This window comes from Ovis canadensis, chromosome 20 (genome assembly GCF_042477335.2).
Source record: "Ovis canadensis isolate MfBH-ARS-UI-01 breed Bighorn chromosome 20, ARS-UI_OviCan_v2, whole genome shotgun sequence".
Classification (NCBI taxonomy): domain Eukaryota; kingdom Metazoa; phylum Chordata; class Mammalia; order Artiodactyla; family Bovidae; genus Ovis; species Ovis canadensis.
The window spans coordinates 49,372,496-49,397,871 of NC_091264.1; the positions used below are offsets into that span (position 1 = coordinate 49,372,496).

Genomic DNA, 25,376 nt, shown 5'->3' on the forward strand with positions numbered 1-25,376 from the left:
CTTTATTCTCTCAATTGTAGGGGTGGATTTTCTTTTGATTTTCTATTAAATGAAAATAAGATATGTTGACAAATTGCCCTCTTAGAGTTTGACATCGCTACAGAGTCTTTGTTTCTTTTATTTAAGAGGGGGCCCATTTCACAGAACATGCATTAAAAAGCTGTAAATTTCAAATAAGCTTGCTATGGGATAGATCATTATGACCATCTCAGACCTGGATGGCATGGACGTGGATTTAGCACTCAATATGTAGGCATGCCAGGAATATGTTATAAAGGTCCATTATAAGAAAATCCTTGTGCAGGCACTGGAACAGGTTATAAAATGCAGACTGACGCACATCTTCATCGCTGGACATCAGGGATGGGAGTTCTGACCAGTAAACATGAGCCTTCAACATCTTCCGCATTGCTGGAATAATCATCTGAATATCCAAAAGATAATGACTTCTTATGTGTTTTATTAGGATTTGCTTATCTTTGTTCCTTCTAAATATCAAATTAAGATTTGGGGATGACATATGAATATAAAACTATCTAGATATGGATTTTGGACCAGCCTGTGAGAAAACTATTAGTAATCTAAAAAGTAGAAGTGTAACTCAAGTTTAGTTTTAACTTTCTCTCTTCTTCCTTCCTATTCTCATCCTTTGATTTGAGGAGAACAGAGAAAGAAGACAAGCAGAATTTCAATAGCAGATGTACTGGGTTACCTTGAAGAAAATGCTGATCTTGGAAATTCTGTTCTCTAGTTCTCTTACTCTTGAAAATATTTCAACCACCAGTGCCCAAGAAGAGGCAAGCTTTTGGGGTAATTATGTGCTATGCAGGGAAGGCTGCACATGTCAAAAATTGCAGTGAAATTCTGATTCCTTTACAGTAGAGTCTATCACTATGAATGACTAGACTCCTGCTTTATGTAGTAGCAGTCTAGAATACAGAAGTCATGAATCTTTTTCTTACAAAATGAGATATTTCCAAACTTCTTACGCAATACAGAGGTCACCTCTTTCATTCATGAAAAAGGCAAGAAAGCCCTCTGCAGGATGCTCACCTGGCAGAAATGCCTCTCTATGAATTCTTGAAGTTCTTCTACTTTTTTCACGTTCTCTTTGGCACTTGATAGGATAGTTTCTGAGACTTCTTTCACACTCTGCAAGTCCGTGACTAGAAGATTCAGAGGTCTACTCCAGGAGTACAGGAAAATGAGTATCCACTTGCTAAGATCTTCAATCTAAGCAACCGGAAGAAACAGTCTCATTAAAATAATCATAATTCAGTGGTTTTGGTAACGTGATCTTTGCTCAGAGCAGCTGACCTAAAAAACTCTTGGTTATTCCTATGTGTATGCAGAGATTTTAGAGGGTAGTGAAAGTTGGAAAAGTATAAAATGTAAGCTATTAGTTCACACTTTGCTGAATTATTAAAAAATCTAGTTTATTTTAGGAAGTAATTCTTCTGATGCATTCGAATTTATAATATGAAGAATTTTCTTTTTTTCCCCTGAAATCCTACCACCACTCAGTGAGTTCTTTTATGTTTGTATATTTGCGTGAGAGAAATCTAAGTATTTATGGCAAGTCAGTACGTGCCTGCAGTGCCTGACACAGGAAAGAGGGATTCCACCTGTGCCCACATCATTGTCACCCAGTGATTCATTTGTATTAATGAATCAGATGAGTCCTTCATATTGATGTTTGATCGGTACTTGTTTTATGATATTACAACAAAGAGACAAGGAGGAAGACATGGCATTCCTAAACAGGCTTCTCTCCTCAGCTGATCCCAACACCAGCCTCCTGCTGATATCAGAACAGTCTGTTTTGTTGACATGTCTCCGGGCAGAAAATGGCACAGTGTTGTCATTAGTAACAGCATCAGTGGGATTCACAATGGAGGGTTTTCCCCTCTAGTTCACCACTACTAGCAGAATTGAGCCTGAAAATCCCAGGGGCTGAAGATCTCTAGTTCATATGCTTGATTTCTATACAGTCATGAACTGTTTTACTGATAAAAACAGAGAACTGAATAGATTAAATATAGTAATGCACATAAAATGCTCAGTAAAATGTATTAACTCTCAGTAAACTTTAAATTTAAGCTTGTTGAAAAATCCCTCCTCTTTTTTGTATTTGACTTTTTCCATTACTTGATCATCCTCTTTATTAATGAGCTTGACAGAGGAAAAGAATGCTGGTATCATTAAGAAAGTTGTAGAGAGAGAAGATAGTATTTTAAGGGGGGATGCATGTGAAAATATTTTAAATAATGTTAGGATGAAGGATAATACAGGAAATCAGAAAAAAAGATGTTATAGCTGTGAGAATTTGGAGCTGCCAAAAATGATTGAGGCTTGATATGTAAACTTTGTTGTCCTCAGAACAGAAGCAATTGTTGAGGCCATGTGAAGCAAGGCAATGTTTTATAGGCCATTGTGGGGGAGATTTACAAATTAAGAATAAAAGGTGACAGAGGAGTCATCGAGAATGAAAAATGAAGGAGGTGTCAGAGAAGTTCAAGCAGAATCAGGAGAGCCTTGAAAGGCAGATGCGGGGACTCGGGTGGTGCAGTATAGGACTCTCATGTAGAACTCACTAGTAACAGGGAGTACACAAAACTGGGGTTTCTTTCTTACATATTCATGAATTTTGCAATCTTATATTTTGCACATGGAAGTTCCCATTCATTTCCTGTTTCCATCCAGAATAATAGCTGCAGTCCTGTGTCTAATGCATTGGTTGAACTAAAGTTGTCTGCATGGACAATTTATAGATCTGTTATTTATATTGCTACTACAGATCTTTAGTCATCCCTTGATTTCACTCATGCTTCATCAACTGCATAATATAATTTCTCTTCAATTGCTTATTGTTCCTCCACCTTTTTCTGCATGTACATTTACCATAACCTCTAATAATCTGAAGCCTGGTAACCTACATACTGTCTCATTTGATATGGTGAAAAACCCAGGTGAAAGACTCACATCCGTCTCTTCGGCTTCTTCTCTTTCTTTGGGAGTATTGAGGGAATCGGTATGGCAGCTAATGGTGGCATTGATATTGTACAGTTTGCCCTTGGCATATTTTTCTTCCTGAAAGTGATCAGGCAATTAATTAAGGTTTTGGGGCATTAAATAGATGAACCCATTACCAGAACATTAACATGTTTGACAGTCATGTAATTTTTTTAACAGGAGGCATCACAAAATTTGAAAGTTATTCTTTTCCTACATTTTCTATACATTGCCCCTATAAAAATGATTTTATATCTAACTTTTCTAAGTTCAACCTTTTCCCTTCTCTATTTTATTATTATATTATTTTTTAGTACTTGACTCAAATATAGTACTTTTGTACCAATACTTGGTGCTTCCCAGGTGACAGTAGTGGTAAAGAACATTCTTGCCAATGCAGGAGATATAAGAAGACTCAGGTTTGACCCTAGGTGAGGAGCATCCCTTGCAAGAGGGTATAGCAACATACTCCAGTATTCTTGCCTGGCCAATCCTATGGACAGAGGAGCCTGTTGAGCTACAGTTAGTAGGGCTGCAAAGAGTTGGCCACAACTGAAATGACTTAGAATGCATGCATGCACCTCTATTTAACCATTTAGTTTCTTATTTACTGTGGATTAGAGCCAACATATTCCCTTATAAGGTGTTATACAGTTATGACTCTCACTTATCACTGAATCTGCACACTAAAAAGCTTAGTGTTCGTCCCAGGTGCAGAATACATTGTTGTTTATGGTGACAAAATGGTGTGGCAGAAATACATGATATAAAGTTATACGAAATACTAAGCAATGGACTTAGAATAACAAGAGTAGAAAAATCTAGCTAACAAATTGATAGAGAAAAACTAATCTTTAGCGAAGGTTATGAACATTTCAAGAGATTACTTGGAAGATATGGGAAAAAATGGGTAGTCAAAAATGAAGGATGAAACAAAAACTACTGAGTAAAAAGAACTATGTGAATTTAATAGAAAGGTTTAGCACCCCTTTTTACTAGCTGTCTGCTCTACTCTGTGCTCTTTGATTGACCTAAAAGAATGAACATACAATTTTCAAATACCTTCCTCAAAGTGACTAACTGTTTCAAATTGTAAACTCCCCTTCTACTGTAGCTCTAAAGCTATTCACTGCAAATCTTAAAGGAATAATACCAGTATTCATTTTTGTGACTGGCATTCAGCTTTCTTTAACATGTTCCATCCACCAAGTTCACTGCAGAGCAGTTCTCATTTATTGGCTATTTACTCTGAGCCTGGAGAAGAAAGCCCAGAGAGACACTGAAGGACCAGAAAATCAACATGCTTCCTTTTCCTCAGTCCCACCTAAGAGTGCTTTATGGTAGTATTGTGGACTGAATCTGTGTTCTTCAAATTCATGTGTTTGAGCCCTAACTGCCAAAGTACTGGGTTTTGAAAAGGGTTCTGAATTTGGGACCCCACGGACTATAGCCCACCAGTCTAATCTGTCAATGGGATTTCTCAGGCAAGAATACTGGAGTGGCTTGCCATTCCCTTCTCCATGGAATCTTCCAGACTCATGGATAGAGCCCAGGTCTCTCTCTCACATTGAGGGCAGATTCTTTACCATCTGAGCCACTAGTGAAGCCCATTAAGGTTAAATGATCTCTTAGGGTGGAACACTGAACCAATACATTTAGTGTCTTCATGAAGCGAAACACCAGAGAATTCTCTCTTGTTTCTCTGTCTCTCTGTGTCTTTTATTCTATCTCTCTTCCCCAGCCCCACTCCCTGTGTGAGGACACACGGAGAAGCCAGCCTGGGAAGAAAGAACTCTTACCAGAACCTTACCTTGCTGGCACCCTGATCTGAGACTTCTAGCCCCCAGAACTGTGAGGAAATAAATTTCTGTTGTTTATTCTACCGAGTCTATTGTAGTCTTTTATGGCATTCTTGGCTGACAAATAGAAACTCATTTATTTCAGAAATTTACAAAAGAAAATGAATGAAAGGAAATTGAAAATGTTATTGCACTTCTTAGGAATCTTTGAGATTTCACAAAATGGATCCTTTATTCATAATCCACATCTTATGAGCTGATGGCTTCTTTGACCTAGAGAGTGTGTTATTTGAAGTTTGGCTGATGCAGCCTTCTTGTTGAAAGGACAGTATAGCCCAGTCACTTATGTGAGGGTTACATCTGTGAGGCTGGCAGGCTACAGTCCATGGGGTCGCAAGAGTTGGAAACAACTTAGCAACTAAACCACCACCACCACCACCACAGTACTTACAAACTCAGTGAACATTATTTTGGAATGGTTATAGATGCTGTAGGACAGATTCATGGCATTGAGAAACAGGTCTGTAAGGGATTCCCGGGGGATGTCAAACACATTAGGACTGCAGCACGGAAATGGTTTGCCTTGGCACAGGAGCAGATTTGACATGACCAGCAGCAGGAGCAGGCAGGAACCTGTTTAAATAAAAACATGAGCCATTCTGAGATGATCTAGTCAGCGGAGGTTATCAAATTCATCCTGCGGAGGGAAGCTTTCTCTTTCCCTGTTGCTCTGAGCAGGAGTTGGTGCTGTAGTACCTGGGGTGGGGAAGAAAGAGTGTTTTCTGTGTAAATTTAGATGGATGATGATATTTGCACAGATAGATGGAGAAGTAGGTTACTCCCTGTATTTTTGTATTGCTCTCAGAAGTACTTCTGTGTTCTGCAAACATTTGGAACTTAATTCTGAGCCAGAGTGTTTAGGCCATTCTTTTAAGACAGTTTAATGTTGGGACTCTGCAGACTCTGGCAGGGAGGCCCTCTAGGAGTTTGTAATTTTTTCACTCTACATTGACTAATGCTTGAATTTTAGACACTGAAATGACAAATAAAGTCCAGTTGATCTGTGTGGTATACCATCACAGTGGGGTAAGAGTGACACATGACTGACTGATCGCTACTACTGAGTACAAAAAGAATACTAAGAGAAAAAGAATACCGTACCTTGGATCTGCTCACTCACATTAATAACCTCATGCATGTCTTTGATACTTTCCAAAAAGCTTTAGAACATCTTAAAATTTGTGTTTCACAGTAATCCTGTGAGATAGCCTTAATCTCACTATGATCATCAAGTTCTGCTAATGAAGATGTGATGACTTGGAGAGGGCAAGAAATTTTTCCCAGGTCCCTTTCTTAGCAGATACAGGTGACTGGGCACCAGTACAGTCATCTGTACACTTCCTGAATGTCACATCACACATACCTGTGAGCTCTCTGTCTGCATGTATGTAAGCGAGACTACAGCAGGAGCTGTGATGACTCTGCTTAAAGAAAAAATTATTTTGTCTTTGACTGCAAAACAGCAGTGACCCTAGAGCATTGGTTTTATCCACTTGTTCTGCTCTGTCTATAAAACACTCACTGTTACAGTCTTTGACAGTTATCAGTGTGGGGGCCTGGTTCTGCTGGCTAGCCTTTCTTCTAGGCACCTTGACAGCTCTTCTACTTATATGCATCTTTATTCTTCTTGTTACATTTGTTTCTTCCTGAAAATAGCAAATAAATCTCCAAATGGTAATACAAGAATATTACCTGGACAGCACCCAAGACAACATCATTGGCTCTGTGAACAAGGGCTGCCCTTTCCTGACTTGGACTTTTTAGGGACAAAATTTATCTGTCTGGTCGGGAGTACATCCTGAAAACCCATGGGGCTTAGTTTTTGAACCATCTGCAAGTATCTGCTCTTTGACAGTAGAACTAGACCTTCATGCTTCCATGATGTATTGTAATATTTCAGAAATTATTCCTGGCCCTACCTTTGGCCAACAGAAGCATAAAATCATAGACCCTTGCAAGTGTGATTTTAATATTCCCTTTCCTGTTCATCCATCAAAGTAAACCAAATTAAAGACTGAAGTGAGCAAGAACTGAGTTTGGACAAGACAACTGATAAAATAGAAATTTTATCCTCCTGAATGAGATCTGAACATGATTCTTTTTCCAATTTACCAGAAAAATGGTGATATAATTAACGATAAGATATCAACATTTACTAGGTTTTCACTACTCTTAGTTTAAAGGGGCATGGTATCTAAAATAAAATGGTTATTTAAAATTAGGTGATAAAAACAAAAGAAGTGGTTCTCCAAAGGAAGACATACAAGTTGGAGAAATTTGGTGCTATATCTTTCATCAACTAAAGAGCTTATTGTGACAGGCAAGGAGAATAATAGCTTGTATAACATAGATGTATTTGTTTGCATATATTTGTGCATTTATACATGTCTTATGCCTAAATATATGCTTAATTCTATCATGGAACTTTGGACCTTATAAAATTCGATTTTATAAGAGATGGTAAATATAGCAGAATACCCTAATTCCTAATGTAATTGATCATTTATTTGTTGGTGACTATGGGATTTTTTTCTGTTAAACTGTTTTTCATGTGTTTCCTTTGGTAGTACATATATTAATAAGTTGGAGATTCACATGGCTTCTGCCCAAGGATAACACACAAATTTGTGAAGCCTTCCATATTTTTTCTGTAACAGCTTCGAGGAATGGGATGGGAAGGAAGGTGGGAGGAGTTTCAAGAGCAAGGGGACATAGGTATACCTAAGGCTGATTCATGTTGATGTTTTGCAGAAAGCAGTACAATATTGTAGAGCAATTCCCCTTCAATTAAACATCAATAAATTCAATTATTAAAACTGTTATTGGGGATCATATAACAGGTTCAGATATCCATTGTATGACTAAAGATGGTCTGACTAGAAACTGATGGTATCAATTATCATTGGTTAGTGATTCATTAACTTTATAGTTGAATGAAAAAAGTAAACTAAAAAACACTACTGTCTGTGATTCAGTGCCATAGCAAGCTACAATCCTTGTCTGCATTCGCTTTTAGGTGGTATAGTGCCCAAACTTTGAAACTGAGGCTGTTCCCAGAAGCGCACAGTCTTGGGTCCTGCCCAGGGGTGTTTGTTCCTGACGCTGGAGGCTTCTGTTTGCTGGTCAGTAAGGCCAAAATTTTCTCTGTTGACCATTCTTTGGGTCTATCACGTGCACAAGTTTTTATATTTTGGTTTTCTAATTTGATTCTCTTATTCTTTTGATCAGACTAACAAGCCCCTTTACGATTTATTTTTCAGACTCTTTTGGCTTTGATCTTTCTGATGCTCATTAGTGTATTTGCTTCCATGTCTACCTCTCTGAGTAGTTTTAAGCATCTACATAAACACTACCCTATTTTCTTACCATCTGGATTTTGGCATTTAGCATCAGCATATTTTTATGGACTTCATTTTTCTTCTGGTGCTGTTTCTGATGCACAGTTTAAGCTGGTTGGCTCACATCTGGCTTGTTCGTGTTGTCTCCAAATAATTACCGAACTCTACTTTCTTTCTAGGCAGTACTTCCCCTTGTTTTGATACCATTGCTAATTTTCTGTGATTTCGCTTCCTACCTCATAAGCTTTGTTTTTCTCAATCTACTATAACGTGAGTACTATGGGCCTCTATACTGGTATTACTATTTTAAATAAATATCCACTAATATTGCAGAGAATTAAAGGGAAGAAAATTGCAACAGTATTAGTAATAATACATTCCCCCCAAATATAATCCGGTAATGCTCCCAGTTTTAACTGACTTTCTATCCATGTATTACTGAGGACCCCTACTCATATTTCCTTACTAGGTGTTTCAATTTTGAAATAGAATGTAGAAAACAATGGAGTGGAAAATTCTGAAAATCACCTTGGATTTTAGATGCTTCAAGAATAAGTATGTAATTATTAGTTTGTTATAGTTAATAAGGCTATTCTGAGCACATATAACTCAGTGTAGGGTGATAGCTATTGAATGAAGGATGTATACTGTGAACTGTAATCACCAAACAGGTGATTGGAGATAAAGAATGCAATGCCAGGAAGACAAAGGCTTTTGTTCTGGAAGGAAAAACTTACAGTGTCTCTCATCTACAGTTTACTCTTCAGATTTTTCAAAACACTTACTCTTCCTTTGCTCATTTAATAATTTGGGTTGTTTGATTTCTTTCAATACTGAGTTGCATGAGTCTCTTATATACGAAGCCCTTACCAAATATGTGATTTGCAAATGTATTTTTTTTCATTCCATTAGTTGTCATTTCATTTTATGGATGGCTTCTTTTACTATGCAGAAGGTTTTGAGTTTGATGTGGTCTCACTAGTTTATTTTTGCAGTTCTTCCCTTGCCTTTTGATGACTGAGTTGTTTGAGCTGCTTGTATTTTGGAAAGCAATCCTTTATCAGTTGTTTTATTTGCTATTATCTTCCTCAATTCTTACCAAAAGACACAGACTGGCTGAATGAATACAAAAACAAGACCCATGTATATGCTGCCTACAAGAGACCCACTTCAGTTCTAGAGACACACACAGACTGAAAGTGAGAGGATGGAAAAAGATATTCCATGCAAATGGATATCAAAAGAAAGCTGGATTGGCTATTCTTGTGTCAGAACAGGATGCTTGGGGCTGGTGCACTGGGATGACCCAGAGAGATGGTATGGGGAGAGAGGTGGGAGAGAGGTTCAGGATTGGGAACACATGTACACTTTTGGTGGATTCATGTTGATGTATGCCAAAACCAATACAATATTGTAAAGTAAATAAATAAATAAAATAAAATCTGAAAAAAGAAAAAATAGGCCTTAAAATCAAAACTATTATGAGATTAAGAAGGACATTACCAAATGATCAAGGGATCAGTCCAAGAAAAAGGCATAACAATTTTAACTATTTATGTACTCTACATAAGAGCACCTCAATACATAAGGTAAACACTAACTGACAAAAAAGGAGAAATTGACAGTAACACAATAATAGTAGGGCATGTTAATATGACACCTATGCCAATGGACATATCAACAAAACATAAAATTAATAAGGAAACATAAGCCTAAAAGGAAATATTAGAGCAAACAGACCTAATTGATATCTTCAACATATTCCATCCAAATGCAGAAGAATACGCTTTCTTCTCAAGTGCACATGGAACATTCTCCTCATCTTGGGTCACAAATCAAACCTCAGTAAATTTAAGGAAATTGAAATTATATCAAGAATTTTCTCTGACCACAACACTATGATACTGCTACTGCTACTGCTGCTAAGTCGCTTCAGTCGTGTCCGACGCTGTGTGAGCCCATAGGCGGCAACCCACCAGGCTCCTCTGTCCCTGGGATTCTCCAGGCAAGAACACTGGAGTTGGTTGCCATTGCCTTCTCCAATGCATGAAAGTGAAAAGTGAAAGTGAACTTGCTCAGTCGTGTCCGACTCTTGGGAACCCCATGGACTGCAGCCCACCAGGCTTCTACATCCAAGGGATTTTCCAGGCAAGAGTACTTTCATCCTAGATATCAATTATAGGAAAAAAATTAAAAAAGAACTTTAAAGAACACAAACACATGGTGATTAAGCAACACATTACTAAATAATGAACAGATTATTATAGAAATAAGAGAAATCAAAACAGTCCTAGAAACAAAGAACAATAAAAACTTAATGATCAAAAACCTAGAGGATGAAACAAAAGCAGTTCTAAGAGGGAAGTTTATAGAAATATAAATCCTACATCAGGAAACACATTGAATAGACAACCTAACTTTGCACATCTTTAACTCTTTTTAAATTTCTCTTATCAATGTCTTAAAGGTTTTGCATAAAATCTTTCAACACCTTGCTTAAGTTTCTTTCTTTCTTTTTTCTGGTTTGATTTTCTTTAAAAAATAAATTTATTTATTTTAATTGGGGGTTAATTGCTTTACAATATTGTATTAGTGTTTTATCTTTTTGAGATGCAATAGTAAATGAAATTGTTTTCTTTATTGTACTGTCTGATAGTTTGTGGTTGATATATAGGTAGGCAACTGAGTTTCATATATTGGAATATAGTAAACATAACATATGCTACATTTTTAAAGAATAGACATTTTCCCACAAATAAGACATATAAACTATCAAAAGGTATATGACAAGATGCTCAGCATCACTAATAATCACAGGAAATGCAGATCAAAAGCACAAGAGATGTCACCTCTTAGCTGTTTGAATGTCTAGAACCAAAAATGTAAGAAATGACAAACATTATTGAGGATAAGGAGAAAAAGGAATGCTTATGTAGTGTTGGTAGGTATGTATACCAGTGCAACTCCTATGGAAACATACTGTGGAGGTTATTCAAGAAATTTAAAAGAGAACGTTTATGTGATCCATTACCCCACTTCTGGATATGTAGTCAAAGGAAATGAAATCATTGTCTCAAGGAGAGATCTGTATTCCCATGTTCATTGCAACATTATTCACAGTAGCCTTGGTATAGGCACAGCCTGAGTATCTTTCAACAGGTGAATGGGTTAAAACAATGTGACGTGACATATATAGGTAAATATTATTTAGCCATTAGAATTAGAAAGAAATCCTTCCATTTGTGGCAACATGGGTGAAACTGGAGGGCATTACACTAAGTAAACTAAGTCAGAGAAAGACAAATGCCATATGATCTCAACTATAAGGAGTTTCACAAAAAAAAAAAAAAAAAAAAAAGGAACTCAGAGTAGAAAAACGATTGCCAAAGCCTGGAAGGTAGGACAAATAGGGAGAGATTTTTAAAGGTTACATATTTTCATGTATAAAAAATTAATAAGGTGAGGATCTAAGTTTGAGCTTCATGATCTAATCATGAGATTGAACAAGCTCTGAGAGTCAGGGATATACAAGGAAGCCTGGAGCGCTGCAGTCCCTGGGGTCAGAAAGAGTGGGACACAATTCAATGACTGACTGAAAACTTACCTGTGTTCTCCTCAAAAGGTAAAAGTTAATGGTGATGACAATGTTACTTAATAGAAAGGGAAAATCATTTCTAATGCAAGCACAAATGGAGATGGACAAGATGACAGAGTGGTAGGTAGAAGTGGGGTACACCTTTCTCCACCAATGCATCAAGAACATCTAAAGATGCAGCAGTTCTCACAGAAGACCAGGTGAATACTGGCAGGACTCCCTGAATATTGAGAAGGAATATCCGGATCCATATAGAACTTGGTAGAACAAAGGAAAGAAGGGACAAGGAGGAAGGGGAAAGGAGGAGGAGAGCAGGGGACCAGCCTGCACCAGGGGGTGAGGGGGCTGAAGCGCAGGGGAGAGATCCCCACGTCCATGGCCGTTCACTGGGATGATGGAGGCATTTGAGCAGTTGGGCAGTGAACTCACTACTCTGTGACAGTCTGAACAGAGTGAGAACCACATAGACAAGCCATGCTGCAGCCTTTCATACCTCGGACAGAGTTGTAAGTCCACTGGTGTCCACGGAAGCTGGGAGCTGGAGCCATGGGGATTGTGGAATGATCCCAGGGTGAGGACTCCTGTTGACTGTGGGGAGTCAGCCTGATGGGATGGGATGGAGGAAATCTGCTCCATGAAATGCTTCTTAAAGAAAGCCTTGAGGCCATAAAAGAGGGTTCAACTGCCTGTGTAGTAGAGCTATCTCTTTCTCCATGCTGGTACTTGCAGGTTGAGCAATAGAGAAAGACTTCAGTGAGGGTGGTCCTTGAGTGCCTGACGCACTAAGCAAAGGGGAATTTTGAATGTCTATATGCCTGACCCTATCCTATTCTCTGTCTAAATTATGGGTTTTAGCATTGCAATGTTTTTTTTTTTATTATTTTTATTTTTTTATTTTTATTTTTTATTTTATTTTATTTTTTATTTTTTTTTTTAATTTTAGTTTTTTATTTTTTAAATTTTAAAATCTTTAATTCTTACATGCATTCCCAAACATGAACCCCCCTCCCACCTCCCTCCCCATAACATCTTTCTGGGTATGAACTTAAATTTCTTCTGGTAGAGTTTCTGGTTTACAAATTAAGCTAATTCCTCACATCTGGCTCAATCTTTGTGTTTCAAGAAACTTTGAGAACCTTCCTCCTCTCAAGGCAATACTGCCCTTTATTTTACTATTATTATTGACTTCCCATACTTTCACATCTTGCGTAATATATTCTATGTCTTTCTCTATTCACTATAATTTTAGTAGTATGTGTCCCTGTGTTGGTATTAATATTTATAAGAAATTAATAATGGATGCAGTAGAAATCGAAAAGGATGATTACAACAGGAATAATAAATTACCCCCAAATTATAATCCATTAATTCTCCCATTTTAACTGATTTCCTATCTATATATTATTGAGGTCTCCTAACACATTTTCCTTATAGGTAGCTCTATTTCAAAATGAAATATAGAAAAAAATGGAGTGGTAAACTCTGGAAATTACTTTTCTTTTGATATGCCTCATTAGTAAGGATGCAAATATTAGGATACGTTTTTCCCCCTGTGGGGCTGTTCTTAGTACATATTATAGCTCACTGTGGGGTGATTGCTATTGATTGAAGAATGTATACATTGAACTGTAATTGTCAAATAAGTGAGTGGAGATGAAGAAAGTAATGCCATGAAGTCACATGTTTTTATTGTTCTAGAAGGAAAACCTTGCTGAGTCTCTCATCTACAGTTTAATCTTCAGATTTATTGAAACTCTTACTTTTCTTACACTCCATTAAAAATTTGAATTATTTGGGGTTTTGTTGCCCTTGAGTTGTAAGTCTCATGTATTTTTGGATATTAAGCCCTTATCAAATATATGATTTGGAAATATCTTCTGTCAATCTGTAAATTGCCATTTGATTTTGTTGATGTTCCTTTCTTTGGAGTTTGATGTAGTTCCACTTGTTTGTTTTGGCAGTTGTTGCCTTTGCTTTTGGTTGAAACCCAAAAACTCACTGCAAAGACCAATGGCAAGAAGAATAACTCCATGTCTTCTTCTAGGGGTTTAATTGCTCTAGTCGTTATGTTCAAATTTTTAATCCCTTTATAACTGATATAATTGTATGGTAAAAGACAGGGGTATAGTTCCATTATATCATAAGGTGGCCAAGTTTTCCCAGGGCCATTTTGAAAAGCATGTCCTTTCCCCACTGGATATTCTTGGCTCCTTGTTCATAAGCTAACCAACAATATATGGGTGTGCCTTTCTTTCTGGCTTCATTGTTCTGCTCTGTTGATCTATATGTCCGTTTTCGTGCCAGAAGCAAATCATTCCATTTTGATTACTATAACTTTCTAATATATTTGAAGTCAGCAACCATGGTCTCAAACTTTGTTCTTTTTTCTCAAGATCACTTTGACTCTTTAGTATTTTGTGATTTAATAAAGCAGAATAGACCAAGAAGAGATGGGAAAAGTACACAGAAGAACTATACAAAAAAATATCTTAATGACCCAGATAATCACAATGATGTAATTTCTCATTCTGAGCCAGACATTCTAGAATGTGAAGTCAAGTGGGTCTAAGAAGCACTGCTGCCATAAAGCTATTGGAGGTGATGGAATTCCAGCAAAGCTATTTAAAATCCTAAAAGATGACACTAATAAGGGTCCCAGTCAATATGTCAGAAAATTTGGAAAAGCCAGCAGTGGCCAAATGACAGGAAGAGGTCAACCTTCTCCCAATTCCCAAGAAGGGCAGTATTAAAGAATGTTCAAGTCACTGAACAGTTGCACTTATCTCTCATGCAAGTAAGGTTATGCTCAAAATCCTCCAGAAAGGGATTCAGCATTATGTGAACCTAGAATTTCCAGATGTTCAACCTAGGTTTAAAAAAAAACAGAAAAAGCAGATGAATCAGAGATCAAATTGGCAACATTTGCTGGAATACAGAGAAAGCAAGGCAACTCCAAAAAAACACCTGCTTCATTGACCTCAGCAAACTGTGTGAATCATAGAAAAGTGGAAAATTCTTAAGGAGATGGGCATACCAGACGAACCTTAGCCGTCTTATGAGAAACCTGCATGCAGTTCAAAAAGCAGCAGTTAGAAGCAGAGAAGGAACAATAAACTGGTTCAAAACTAGTGAAGGAGTCCTTCAAGGCTAAATATGGTCACCCTGCTGATTTAATGTATTTGCAGAGCATGCCATGTGAATTGCAGAACTGGATGAGTCCGAAAAGCTGCAATCAAATTGCTGGGAGAAATATGAAAAACCTCAGATATGTGAGTGATACAACTGTAATGGCAGAAAGCAAGAGGAACTAAAGAGCCTCGGATGAGGGTGAAAGAGGAGAATGAAAAAGCCAGCTTAAACTCAGTATCAAAAAAGCTAAGATCATGTCATCTAGTCCCATCAGTTCAGTTCAATTCAGTTGCTCAGTTCTGTTGACTTTTTGTTACCCCATGAATGCTAGCATGCCAGGCTTCCCTGTCCATCACCAAATCCCAGAGTTCACTCAAATTAACATCCATCGAGTCGGTGGTGCCATACAGCCATCTCATCCTCTGTCGTCCCCTTCTCCTCCTGACCCCAATCCCTCCCAGCATCAGGGTCTTTTCCAATGAGTCAACTCTTCGCTTGAGGTGGCCAAAGTATTGGATTTTCAGCATAAGCATCAGAACTTCCAAACAACACTCAGGACTGATCTCCTTTAGAATGGACTGGTTGGATACTCTAGCACTCCAAGGGACTCTCAAGAGTCTTCTCCAACACCACAGTTCAAAAGCATCTATTCTTCAGCGCTCAGATTTCCTTACAGTCCAACTCTCACATCCATACCTGACTACTGAAAAAACCTTAGCCTTGCCTAGATGCACCTTCGTTGACAAAGTAATGTCTCTGCTTTTTAATATGCTGCCTACGTTGGTCATAACTTTCCTTCCAAGGAGTAAGCGTCTTTTAATTTCATAGCTGCAATCACCATCTGCAGTGATTTTGGAGCCCCCCAAAATAGAGTCAGCCACTGTTTCCAGTTTCCCCATCTATTTGCCATGAAATGATGGGACTGGATGCCATGATCTTAGTTTTTTGAATGTTGAGTTTTAAGCCAACTTTTTCCCTCTCATCATTCAATTTCATCAAGAGGCTCTTTAGTTCTTCTTCACTTTCTGCCATAAGGGTGGTGTCATCTCCATATATCTGGTTATCAATGTTTCTCCCGGCAATCTTGATTCCAGCTTGTGCTTCATCTAGCCCACTATTTCTCATTGTGTACTCTGCATATAAGTTAAATAAGCAGGGTGACAATATACAGCCTCGACGTACTCCTTTTTCTATTTGGAACCTGTATGTGCTCCATGAGAAAAGAATCTAAATAAGAGTGTATATACTATATGTATAACTTATTCACTGTTCAACAAAAACTGCCATTTATAGCATTGCAAATAAATTATACTGTTGTAAAAATAAAAATTGAATGAAAAATAAATCAAAGATCTGGAATAAACCATAACCACATGTATAACAGCTTTCAGTGAACTCTTGGAGTCCTAGCTGATTATGGAACACCAAAATGGTCTTGGGAGATCCCCAAACTTATAACTGCTATCTGAAGTGAATAAAGTCTTGAGGACTTTCCACACTGAAATTTGTATCTGTCAAAGACCCTTTTCTTCATATGCATAGTCGTGATGTTTCCATTTTGGTCAACAGGTAATTTGTCTAAGAACTCAGTAATTAATTCATATTTCAAATAGGGACATGTATAAGAGGGGCGGGGGGATTGCTCAATGACTGATAACCAAGAAAGACCCTGGAAACCCGTATGGATGAGGCATTGGGTTAGCTTAGACAAGTCAGTCTCCTCATTGGGTGCCATGGTCTAAATGCTTGTGGTCTCCCAAGTTCATATGTTGAAAACCTAATCCCCACAGTAACGATTTTAGGAAGTGGGACCATTGGAAATGATTAGGTCATGAGGCAGAGCCCACATGAATGGGATTAGGGCTCTTGTCAAAGAGGCCTGCAATACTTGATCATCCCTTCTATTTAGGGATATGTCCCAGAAGAGGCCCTCACTCACTCAACCATGCTGCCACCCTGATCTTGAACTTCTAGCCTCCAGAACTGTGATTGTGGTTTATAAATCACCCAGCCTCTGGCATTCTGTAACAGCAGCCTGCATGCACTAAAACAAGTAATGTGATTAAATGGGGGGAAAAAATTGTCAATCTTGTTTTCCCTTCCAAGGTCATAAATGTGGAACAGGTAGCATAGATATTCAATTTCTGAGGCACATGGTGACATATTCCATAGAACTGTACATTTCTTTCAAATTGTATGTGCTTTGACATGCTCACCTGGGTACATATTTTCTTAGATGTAATTTACATTTAAACCAATAGATTGTGGATTTTATGCGATCAGTTGAGGGTGTTAAGAGCAAAGATAGAGGTTTCCCAAAATAAAGGCAATTCAGCCTGAAGACGGCACCATTACTGGTATCCCAATCTCTAGCCTGTCAGCATAAAGATGAAGCAACTGGACCCTAAGGCCTGTCTCTGGGCTCTCATCAGAATCCTAACTTAAATGCTCTTTGACTTAGAAAACTTATCTTCAATTCTCTATGACTTGGCTTTCTCAACTGGAAAAGGAAAGTTAGAGTAGAAAAGCCTTTATATTTCCAAAGATTGTGCAAATCTCTGTATAAAACATGATTCCAAACTGAGGTTTTATTCTTTTTCCCGAAAAGAAAATTATCAATTGGTTGTGCAGCTTCCCTGTTTGGATCTCTTACACTTCTCATTATCTGCTCTATCCCACAGTGTATTTCTCTAGCTTAGATTTCAGAAAATACCTTGATAGAAATAATTACTTGACTGTTATGGAATATTACCTTTATCTTTGATCTTCCACTGAAAAGCAGGAGTTGTAGTTAAGCACACTAGTGAGAGAAACTGTTTCTAAATGTCAGGATGTCACTGTAGGAAGTTTGCTGTGCAAAGTTGCTCAGTCATGTCAAACACTTTGCGACCCCCCTGGACTGAAGACCCCTTGGACTACAGCCCGCCAGATTCCTCTGTCCATGGGGATTCTCTAGGCAAGAATACTGGAGTGGTTTGACATGGCCTCTTCCAGGGATCTTCCTGACCAGGGATGGAACCCTGGTCTCTTGTATGCAGGGGAACTCTCTTTACAGTCTGAGCTGCCAGCTCCTAATAAAATAGGTCTTGAAGTATATAGAAGATGCATGACTTGTCTACTTTTTTTTCCTGCAACAGTGGGTTTTTTCCAGCCAACATATCAGTCCAGTTTCCATTTACCTGAGTGCTATCTAGAAGGCAAGTTCTCTCTAAAAGAAAAAAAAAAATCCACACAAAAGTAACTTTTATCTGGAATAGCAGTTAAGATTTTGTCCAGTTGTCAGTTTATCCAAAATACCAGAGGCTGGATATTTGCTTTTAATTATAATATTTGCCTCAGAAAGAACAAATGACTGGCCAGTTTCTGCCATGTTTGATATGCAATATATAGTAACTTCAGAGCAGTTGGTGTAACCCTGTAGACCCAATGGAATTGAATTAAAGGAGTGGGAATTGGTGTTGTTCAGATAATTAACTATAATGTAGGTCAGAATGTGGTCATTGAGATAAAAATTGTGAGAATAAAATTAGGAAGCCATAAGGTTGAAGATGGTACTTTCATCTGGGAAAAGTAAGTAACAATTCATCAAGGAAGTGAATTTCTTTTGTACCTTCCAAGAGAGATTAGGTGTTTTTGTACAATGTAATAATATTTGATTTGTAGGCTCGCCTTTAAGTATTTTTATCTGTCATCATCAGCTAAGAAATTGAACTACTTTAGTAAAGGTGAGAATCCTATGGTAAATAGTAGACTCAAGCGGCAAGTTCAGAGCACTATCTCTAGTTTTGTTCTATTCAGCCTTTTAGTCCGTGGCTGGATTATCACATTATCTCAGGATATGAACTGTGAGGGATGGTGTATATGGATAACAGACTGCAAATCTAGTGGTTTCTATCTAATAAGGTGATGATTAAAAACAAATGAATCAGTTCTAATGAGGTGGATGAAACTGGAGCCTATTATACCAAGTGAAGTAAGCCAGAAAGAAAAACACCAATACAGTATAGTAATGCATATATATGGAATTTAGAAAGATGGTAACGATAACCCTGTATGCAAGACAACAAAAGAGACACAGATGTATAGAACAGTCTTTTGGACTACGTGAGGGGGGGGGGGATGATTTGAGAGAATGGCATTGAAACATGTATAATATCATATATGAAACGAATTGCCAGTCCAGGTTTGATGCAGGATACAGGATGCTTGAGGCTGGTGCACTGAGACGACCCAGAGGGATGGTACGGGGAGGGAGGAGGGAGGGGGGGTTCAAGATGGGGAACACATGTATACCTGTGGTGGATTCATGTTGATGTATGGCAAACCAATACAATATTGTAAAGTAATTAACCTCCAATTAAAATAAATAAGTTTATATTAAAAAAAAATGCATCCACAATTTTGTGAAGGTAAAAGTCGCTCAGCATGGCTAAATCTTTGTGACCCCATGGACTATAGAGTCCACGGAATTCTCCAGGCCAGAAAACTTGAGTGGGTAGTCTTTCCCTTCTCCAGTGACTCTTCCCAACCCAGGGATCAAACCCAGGCCTCCCACATTGTAGGCAGATATTTCACCAGCTGAGCCACAAGGGAAGCCCCCACAGTTCTAGTTCTGTAATTATGTCCAAATAACCAGGATACAAGGGTTTGGGTGGGGAGAGAAGTCCTCCATGGTTTTAGTTCACTGTATGCTGTGAGAGCAGCATCAATAATTCATTGAAATTTAACTCTGTATGAATAAAAGTGTTTCATTGAACAAACACATAATAAAGGCCTGCTGGATGCAAAGAATGGACAGCAGTGAAGAGCACATATGTGGACTTTGTGAATTAGGACTTAAATTTTAATAGAAAAACAGAAAGAGGTAAATTTCAAAGTTAAATGTTGCACCACAATTGGGGCATGTGTCAAGAGGGAAAAGCACAGAATGCCACATGTCCACATAACAAGGAGCCCTGAGCTGTGTCAGAGTCAAGAACAGCTGCTTTGGGGAAGTGGTTTTTAATGAGAGCTGAAAGATGTCAGGGAAGTCATGAGGTAAAAAAGTGAGGGTCTTCCAGGGAGAAGGAATGGCATTTATAAAGAGTTAGCCATATGTGAGAGTATAGAGTGGGAAGAACAGACATGCCAGGATTGAACCTTCAAGGAATTCAATTTACTTGCTAAAACTTAGGCTAACTGGACAGTGAATACAAGGAGGAATATGATTAATTCTGTAATAGAAATAAGAATCAAGTTTTGCAGAGCATCAGATATATTCCCATTTGCCGAGTAACTAGGTAAAGTTTCACCTAACCTAGGAACTCTTGCCTGGAAAATCCTATGGACGAAGGAGACTGGTGGGCTGCAGTCTATGGGGTCACTAGGAGTTGGACACGACTGAGCGACTTCACTTTCACTTCTCACTTTCATGCATTGGAGAAGGAGGTGGCAGCCCACTCCAGTGTTCTTGCCTGGAGAATCCCAGAGACGGGGGAGTCTGGTGGGCTGCCATCTCTGGGGTCACACTGAGTCAGACACAACTGAAGCGACTTAGCAGCAGCAGCAGCAGCAACCTAGCTAGGAAAGCTGGTTTCTATTGCTACTTTTACATCAAGTTTTATAAGTTTAGATGGGTGACTTAATCATCCTTGGATTTCCTTCTTTATCCTTAATATGAGAGGATTTTCTAGATAATTTCCAAGATTTCTTCCTTTTCTGAATATCCAGTGAATCCCATTGGTTATTATCTAGAATAAAAAAAAACCTTTTACATACCAAGAATACTGGCTGGAATATCTTTAATATGATATAAAAATATTGAAGTTCTTGTTTTTTTTTTCTTTTTTCAGTTTTTTAAAATATGATTTCTGGATAAAATGGCAAGATATTTAAAGTATACATTAAATTTAAATAGGTGTACATGATTAATGGATTTCCTCACTGATTTAATTAACATATCTATTAATATCACCTCACATATTTACCTTTCAAGATCTTTTTGGTGAGAACTTTTAAGTTTAACTCTCTTACATGTGTGCTAACTGACTTCAATCATGTCCAACTCTTTGTGACCCCATGGACTATATAGCCTGCCAGGCTCCTCTGTGGATGCGGATTCTCCAGGAAAGAATACTAGAGTGGGTGGCCATGCCCTCCTCCAGGGGATCTTCCTGACCCAGGGATTCAACCCATGTCTCTTATGCATCCTGCACTGGTAGGAGGGGTCTTTATCACTAACATCACCTGGGAAGCCCCACAAATGTCAATAACACATTACAAACCATAGTCACCAGGTTACACATTAGATCCTGAGACCTTATTCATCATCTTACAGTTTAAAGTTTGTGCACTATGACCAAATTCATTCTTAAATCATTGATTTCCCAGCACTTATTTTTACATGACCTGTGACATGTTCTTGTATTTATGATTTTGGAGTCAGGAGAAAAGATGTCACCCTCCTGTTTAAGCAGTTTAGCATTAGATCTTTGAGGGATCATCTTTATCTAGCAGCTCCATAGCCACCCCTATCATTGTCAGAAATCAAGATGATTTACACAGGTAAGGAAAATAAAGAAAACTGGCTTCCCTGGTGGCTCAAATGGTAGAGAATCTGCCTGCAATGTGGGAGACCTGGGTTGCACACCTGGGGTAGGGAAGATCCATGTAGAAGGGAATGGCTACCCACTCCAGCATTCTTCTCTGAAGAATCCTTTGGATAGAGGAGGCTTGTAGGCTACAGTCCCTGGGGAGCACAAAATGTCAGACATGTCTGAGCAACTAACACACAATGAACTTTAAGGATTTGGAAGCTGTATCAGAACTAAGGATAGCTTAAAAGGAATAGCAAAACTCTCTGAGACAGGCAAGAACATGGATGCAAGAACACTTATCGGCCAACAGGGCAAAGGAAGAGAATGGATACTGCAGTCTCTAAAAAGTCTTGTACAAGCGGCAGCTAAAAGCGAGGGCCTCTGACCAGAGCTCTGGGGTTCAGTGGAGAAACTTGGCCACTTCCCAGCAAGAAAGGAGTCAGAGGAAATAATCAATCCACTAATCTCTTTCCCACTGACTCTCCAATCTCTTTTGTCCACCCCTGGCCAAACTCAAGTAGAACTCAGTTTCAAGGAGTGCTAGAGGGATAAAGTCTGGTCTTCTCAGCCTCCAAAGTTTCATAATATAATAGAAAATGATCAACAGAGTTCCCAAGGGGCATATCAAACACAACCACCATTTCTATATAGTAGCTATGTTTTCTTTCTCTTACGATTCTAGTTGTGGTTAATTTTGCTAGACATTTAGGTTGTCTGGGTAGGATTAACTTTAATGGGAGAAGTCAGTTTCTGATTTGACCTAGACTTGAGTATGTGTCACTGTATTTCTGGTATCAAAATATTATTACTGGGACCCTAACTGACTGTATCCTTGATTCACTTAAACACTTTGAAGAGATAGTTAATGTGGCCAGACTTGGAAGGGACCAGAAACTATAAAGGGATGTTTTTATGCATTGCTGAATTCATTTCGTTGATTTGTATGTGTGAGAGTGAAAACTTTTAATTCCAAATTTGTGAGAGATGTTAGTCTAAAATTTATTTTTGTACTGCCTTTGTCTGATTTTGATATAGATCAATATTGGCCCCATCTCATTAGTTGGGAATGCTTTCTCATTCTTTCATATTCTTGAAGAGATTACATCAAATTGATCTTAATTTTTAAAATATTTATTAGAATCCTATGGTCAAACTATCTTGGATTGATGATTCTTTTTCAAAAGTTCTATGTCATAGTTTCAATCTCATTAAAGTTTATAGGAGTATTCAGATGATGTATCTATTTTTGCTTCAAGAATTTTGAGATTTTGTTGTTTGGTGTATACATATTTAGGATTATTATGAATTCCTGCTGAATTGACTCTTTTTCACTTACGTAAAGTCCTTGTATTCTCCTGTTCTTAGATATCTTCTTTGCTCTAATCTACTTTATCTAATATTAACATCTGTTTTTATCCCTTTATTTTCCAAATATCCACGTGATTATTGAGTTTCTTGGGCTTTTCTGGTGCCTCAGACAGTAAGGAATCCACTTGCCTTGTGAAGATCTGGATTCAATCCCAGGGTTGGGAAGATCCCCTGGAGGAGGACATGGGAATCCTTATTCTTGCCTGGAGAATCCCATGAATAGAGGAACCTGGTGGGCTACAGTCCATAGGATCCTAAAGAGTCAGGCACAGCCTGGCAACTAACCCACCACCTGGTGTTCCTTCACGTTTATTCCTTGGGAGGAACAGCCCTACTCAGGCTGCCTTCTGATGCTAGGTTGGAAGTCAGGAATGCTGGGCCTGACTTGTCTTCTCTTAGGTGCTGCTGTGTTTATATTCCATTCTTCAGGCCCTAATCTAGTTACCTTCTTCTTGTCAAATATACAAGGTCTCCTTAGTGGTCTCTTCTTCCATCCAGAGCAAACAAAGCAGTGGGCTCAAGGAGAACAAGGCCATCTTGTCTGAAACAGAAGCCCAATACTAAATAACCAGTCAATACTAAAGCAAATCAGCCCTGATATTCATTGAAAGGACTGATACTGAAGCTGAAGCTCCAATACTTTGGCCACCTGATGCAAAGAGTTGACTCATTGGAAAAGACCCTGATGCTGGGAAAGATTGAAGGCAAGAGGAGAAGGAGATGGCAGAGGATGAGATGGTGGATGGCATCACTGACTCGATGGGCATGAGTTTGAGCAAGCTCTAGGAGATGGTGGAGGACACAGGAGCCTGATGTGCTGTAGTCCATGGGGTCTCAAAGAGTGGATATGACTGAGTGAGCTTACCTGAAGGTATGCATATATGTCATGTATATAACATAATGATTATATGACATCATACACAGGTCACATTGACAAATATGCTATTTCAGTTTCAGGTATAATTATACATACATAATATTGACATATAATGTTATTTTGGTTTCAGGTGTACAATGTAATTATCTGAAATATATTACAAAATGTTCACCGCAATATGTCTGGTGAACATCTCTCACTAAAATTAGTTACAATTTTCTTCTTGCAACGAGAGCTTGTATGATCTCTTCAGTTCAGCTCAGTTCATTCGCTCAGTCGTGTCCAACTCTTTGAGACCCCATGAATCACAGCACACCAGGCCTCCCTAATTATCACCAATTCCTGGAGTTAAATTAAACTCACGTCCATCGAGTCGGTGATGCCATCCAGCCATCTTATCCTATGTTATCCCCTTCTCCTACTGCCCCCAATCCTTCCCAGCATCAGAGTCTTTTCCAATGAGTCAACTCTTCACATGAGGTGGCCAAAGTATTGGAGTTTCAGCTTTCTCATCAGTCCTTCCAATGAACGCCCAGGACTGATCTCCTTTACAATGGACTGGTTGAATCTCCTTGAAGTCCAAGGGACTCTCAAGAGTCTTCTCTGACACCACAGTTCAAAAGCATCAATTCTTTGGTGCTCAGCTTTCTTCACAGTCCCACTCTCACATCCATACGTGACCACTGGAGAAACCATAGCCTTGACTAGACGGACTTTTGTTGGCAAAGCAATATCTCTGCTTCTTAACATGCTATCTAGGTTGGTCATATCTTTCCTTCCAAAGAGTAAGTGTCTTTTAAAATCATGGCTGCAGTCAGCATCTACAGTGATTTTGGAGACCGAAGAAATAAAGTTTGACACTGTTTCTACTGTTTCCCCATCTATTTCTCATGAAATGATGGAACCAGATGCCATGATCTTAGTTTTCTGAATGTTGAGCTTTAAGCCAACTTTTTCACTCTCCTCTTTCAGGTTCATCAGGAGGCTTTTTAGCTCCTCTAGAACCAGAGTCAGGAGAGGCTTGAAAGGTAGACGAAATGGCTCTAGTGGTGCAGTAGAAGACTTCCACATAGGAGTCACTAGTAACAGGGATTACTCAAAACCGGGGTGTGTTTCTTACATATTCATGAATTTTGCATCTTTTATTTTACACATGGATGTTCCCATTCATTTCCTGTTTTTGTGCAGTATAATAACTGCAATCCTGTGTCTAATGCATTGGATAAACTAAACTTGTCTGTATGGACAATTTATATATCTGTTATTTATGTTGCTACTACAGATCTTTAGTCATCCCTTGATTTCACTAATGCTTCATCAACTGCATAATATAATTTCTCTTCAATTGCTTACAGGCCTCCACCTTTTCCTGCATGTACACTTACCATTACCTCTAATAATCTGAAGCCTGGTAACCTACATACTGTCTCATTTGATCCAGTAAAAAAAAAAAACCCAGGTAAAAGACATGTTCTTTATCTTCAGGGCTATGGAGGGAATTGGTGTGGCAGTTGTTGGAGGCATTGATATGGTACAGTTTCCTCTGGGCATACTGTTCATCCTGAAAGTGATCAGACAATTAGTTACTGTTGTTGGGCATTCGGTAGATGAACCCATTACCAA

General features: G+C 38.4%; 1 protein-coding gene across 1 annotated transcript; it reads right to left on the reverse strand.

The window, feature by feature from the left end:
* Positions 1–235: 235 nt before the first annotated feature.
* LOC138425933 (placental prolactin-related protein 3-like) lies at positions 236–12,352 on the reverse strand. Its single transcript, XM_069564362.2, has 5 exons — positions 12,298–12,352; positions 5,263–5,444; positions 2,983–3,090; positions 1,054–1,233; positions 236–424 (listed from the first exon to the last, which is right to left on the reverse strand). The coding sequence occupies exons 1-5, from the start codon at positions 12,350–12,352 to the stop codon at positions 236–238; spliced, it is 714 nt and encodes a 237-aa protein (XP_069420463.2).
* Between the last annotated feature and the right edge of the window lie 13,024 nt (positions 12,353–25,376).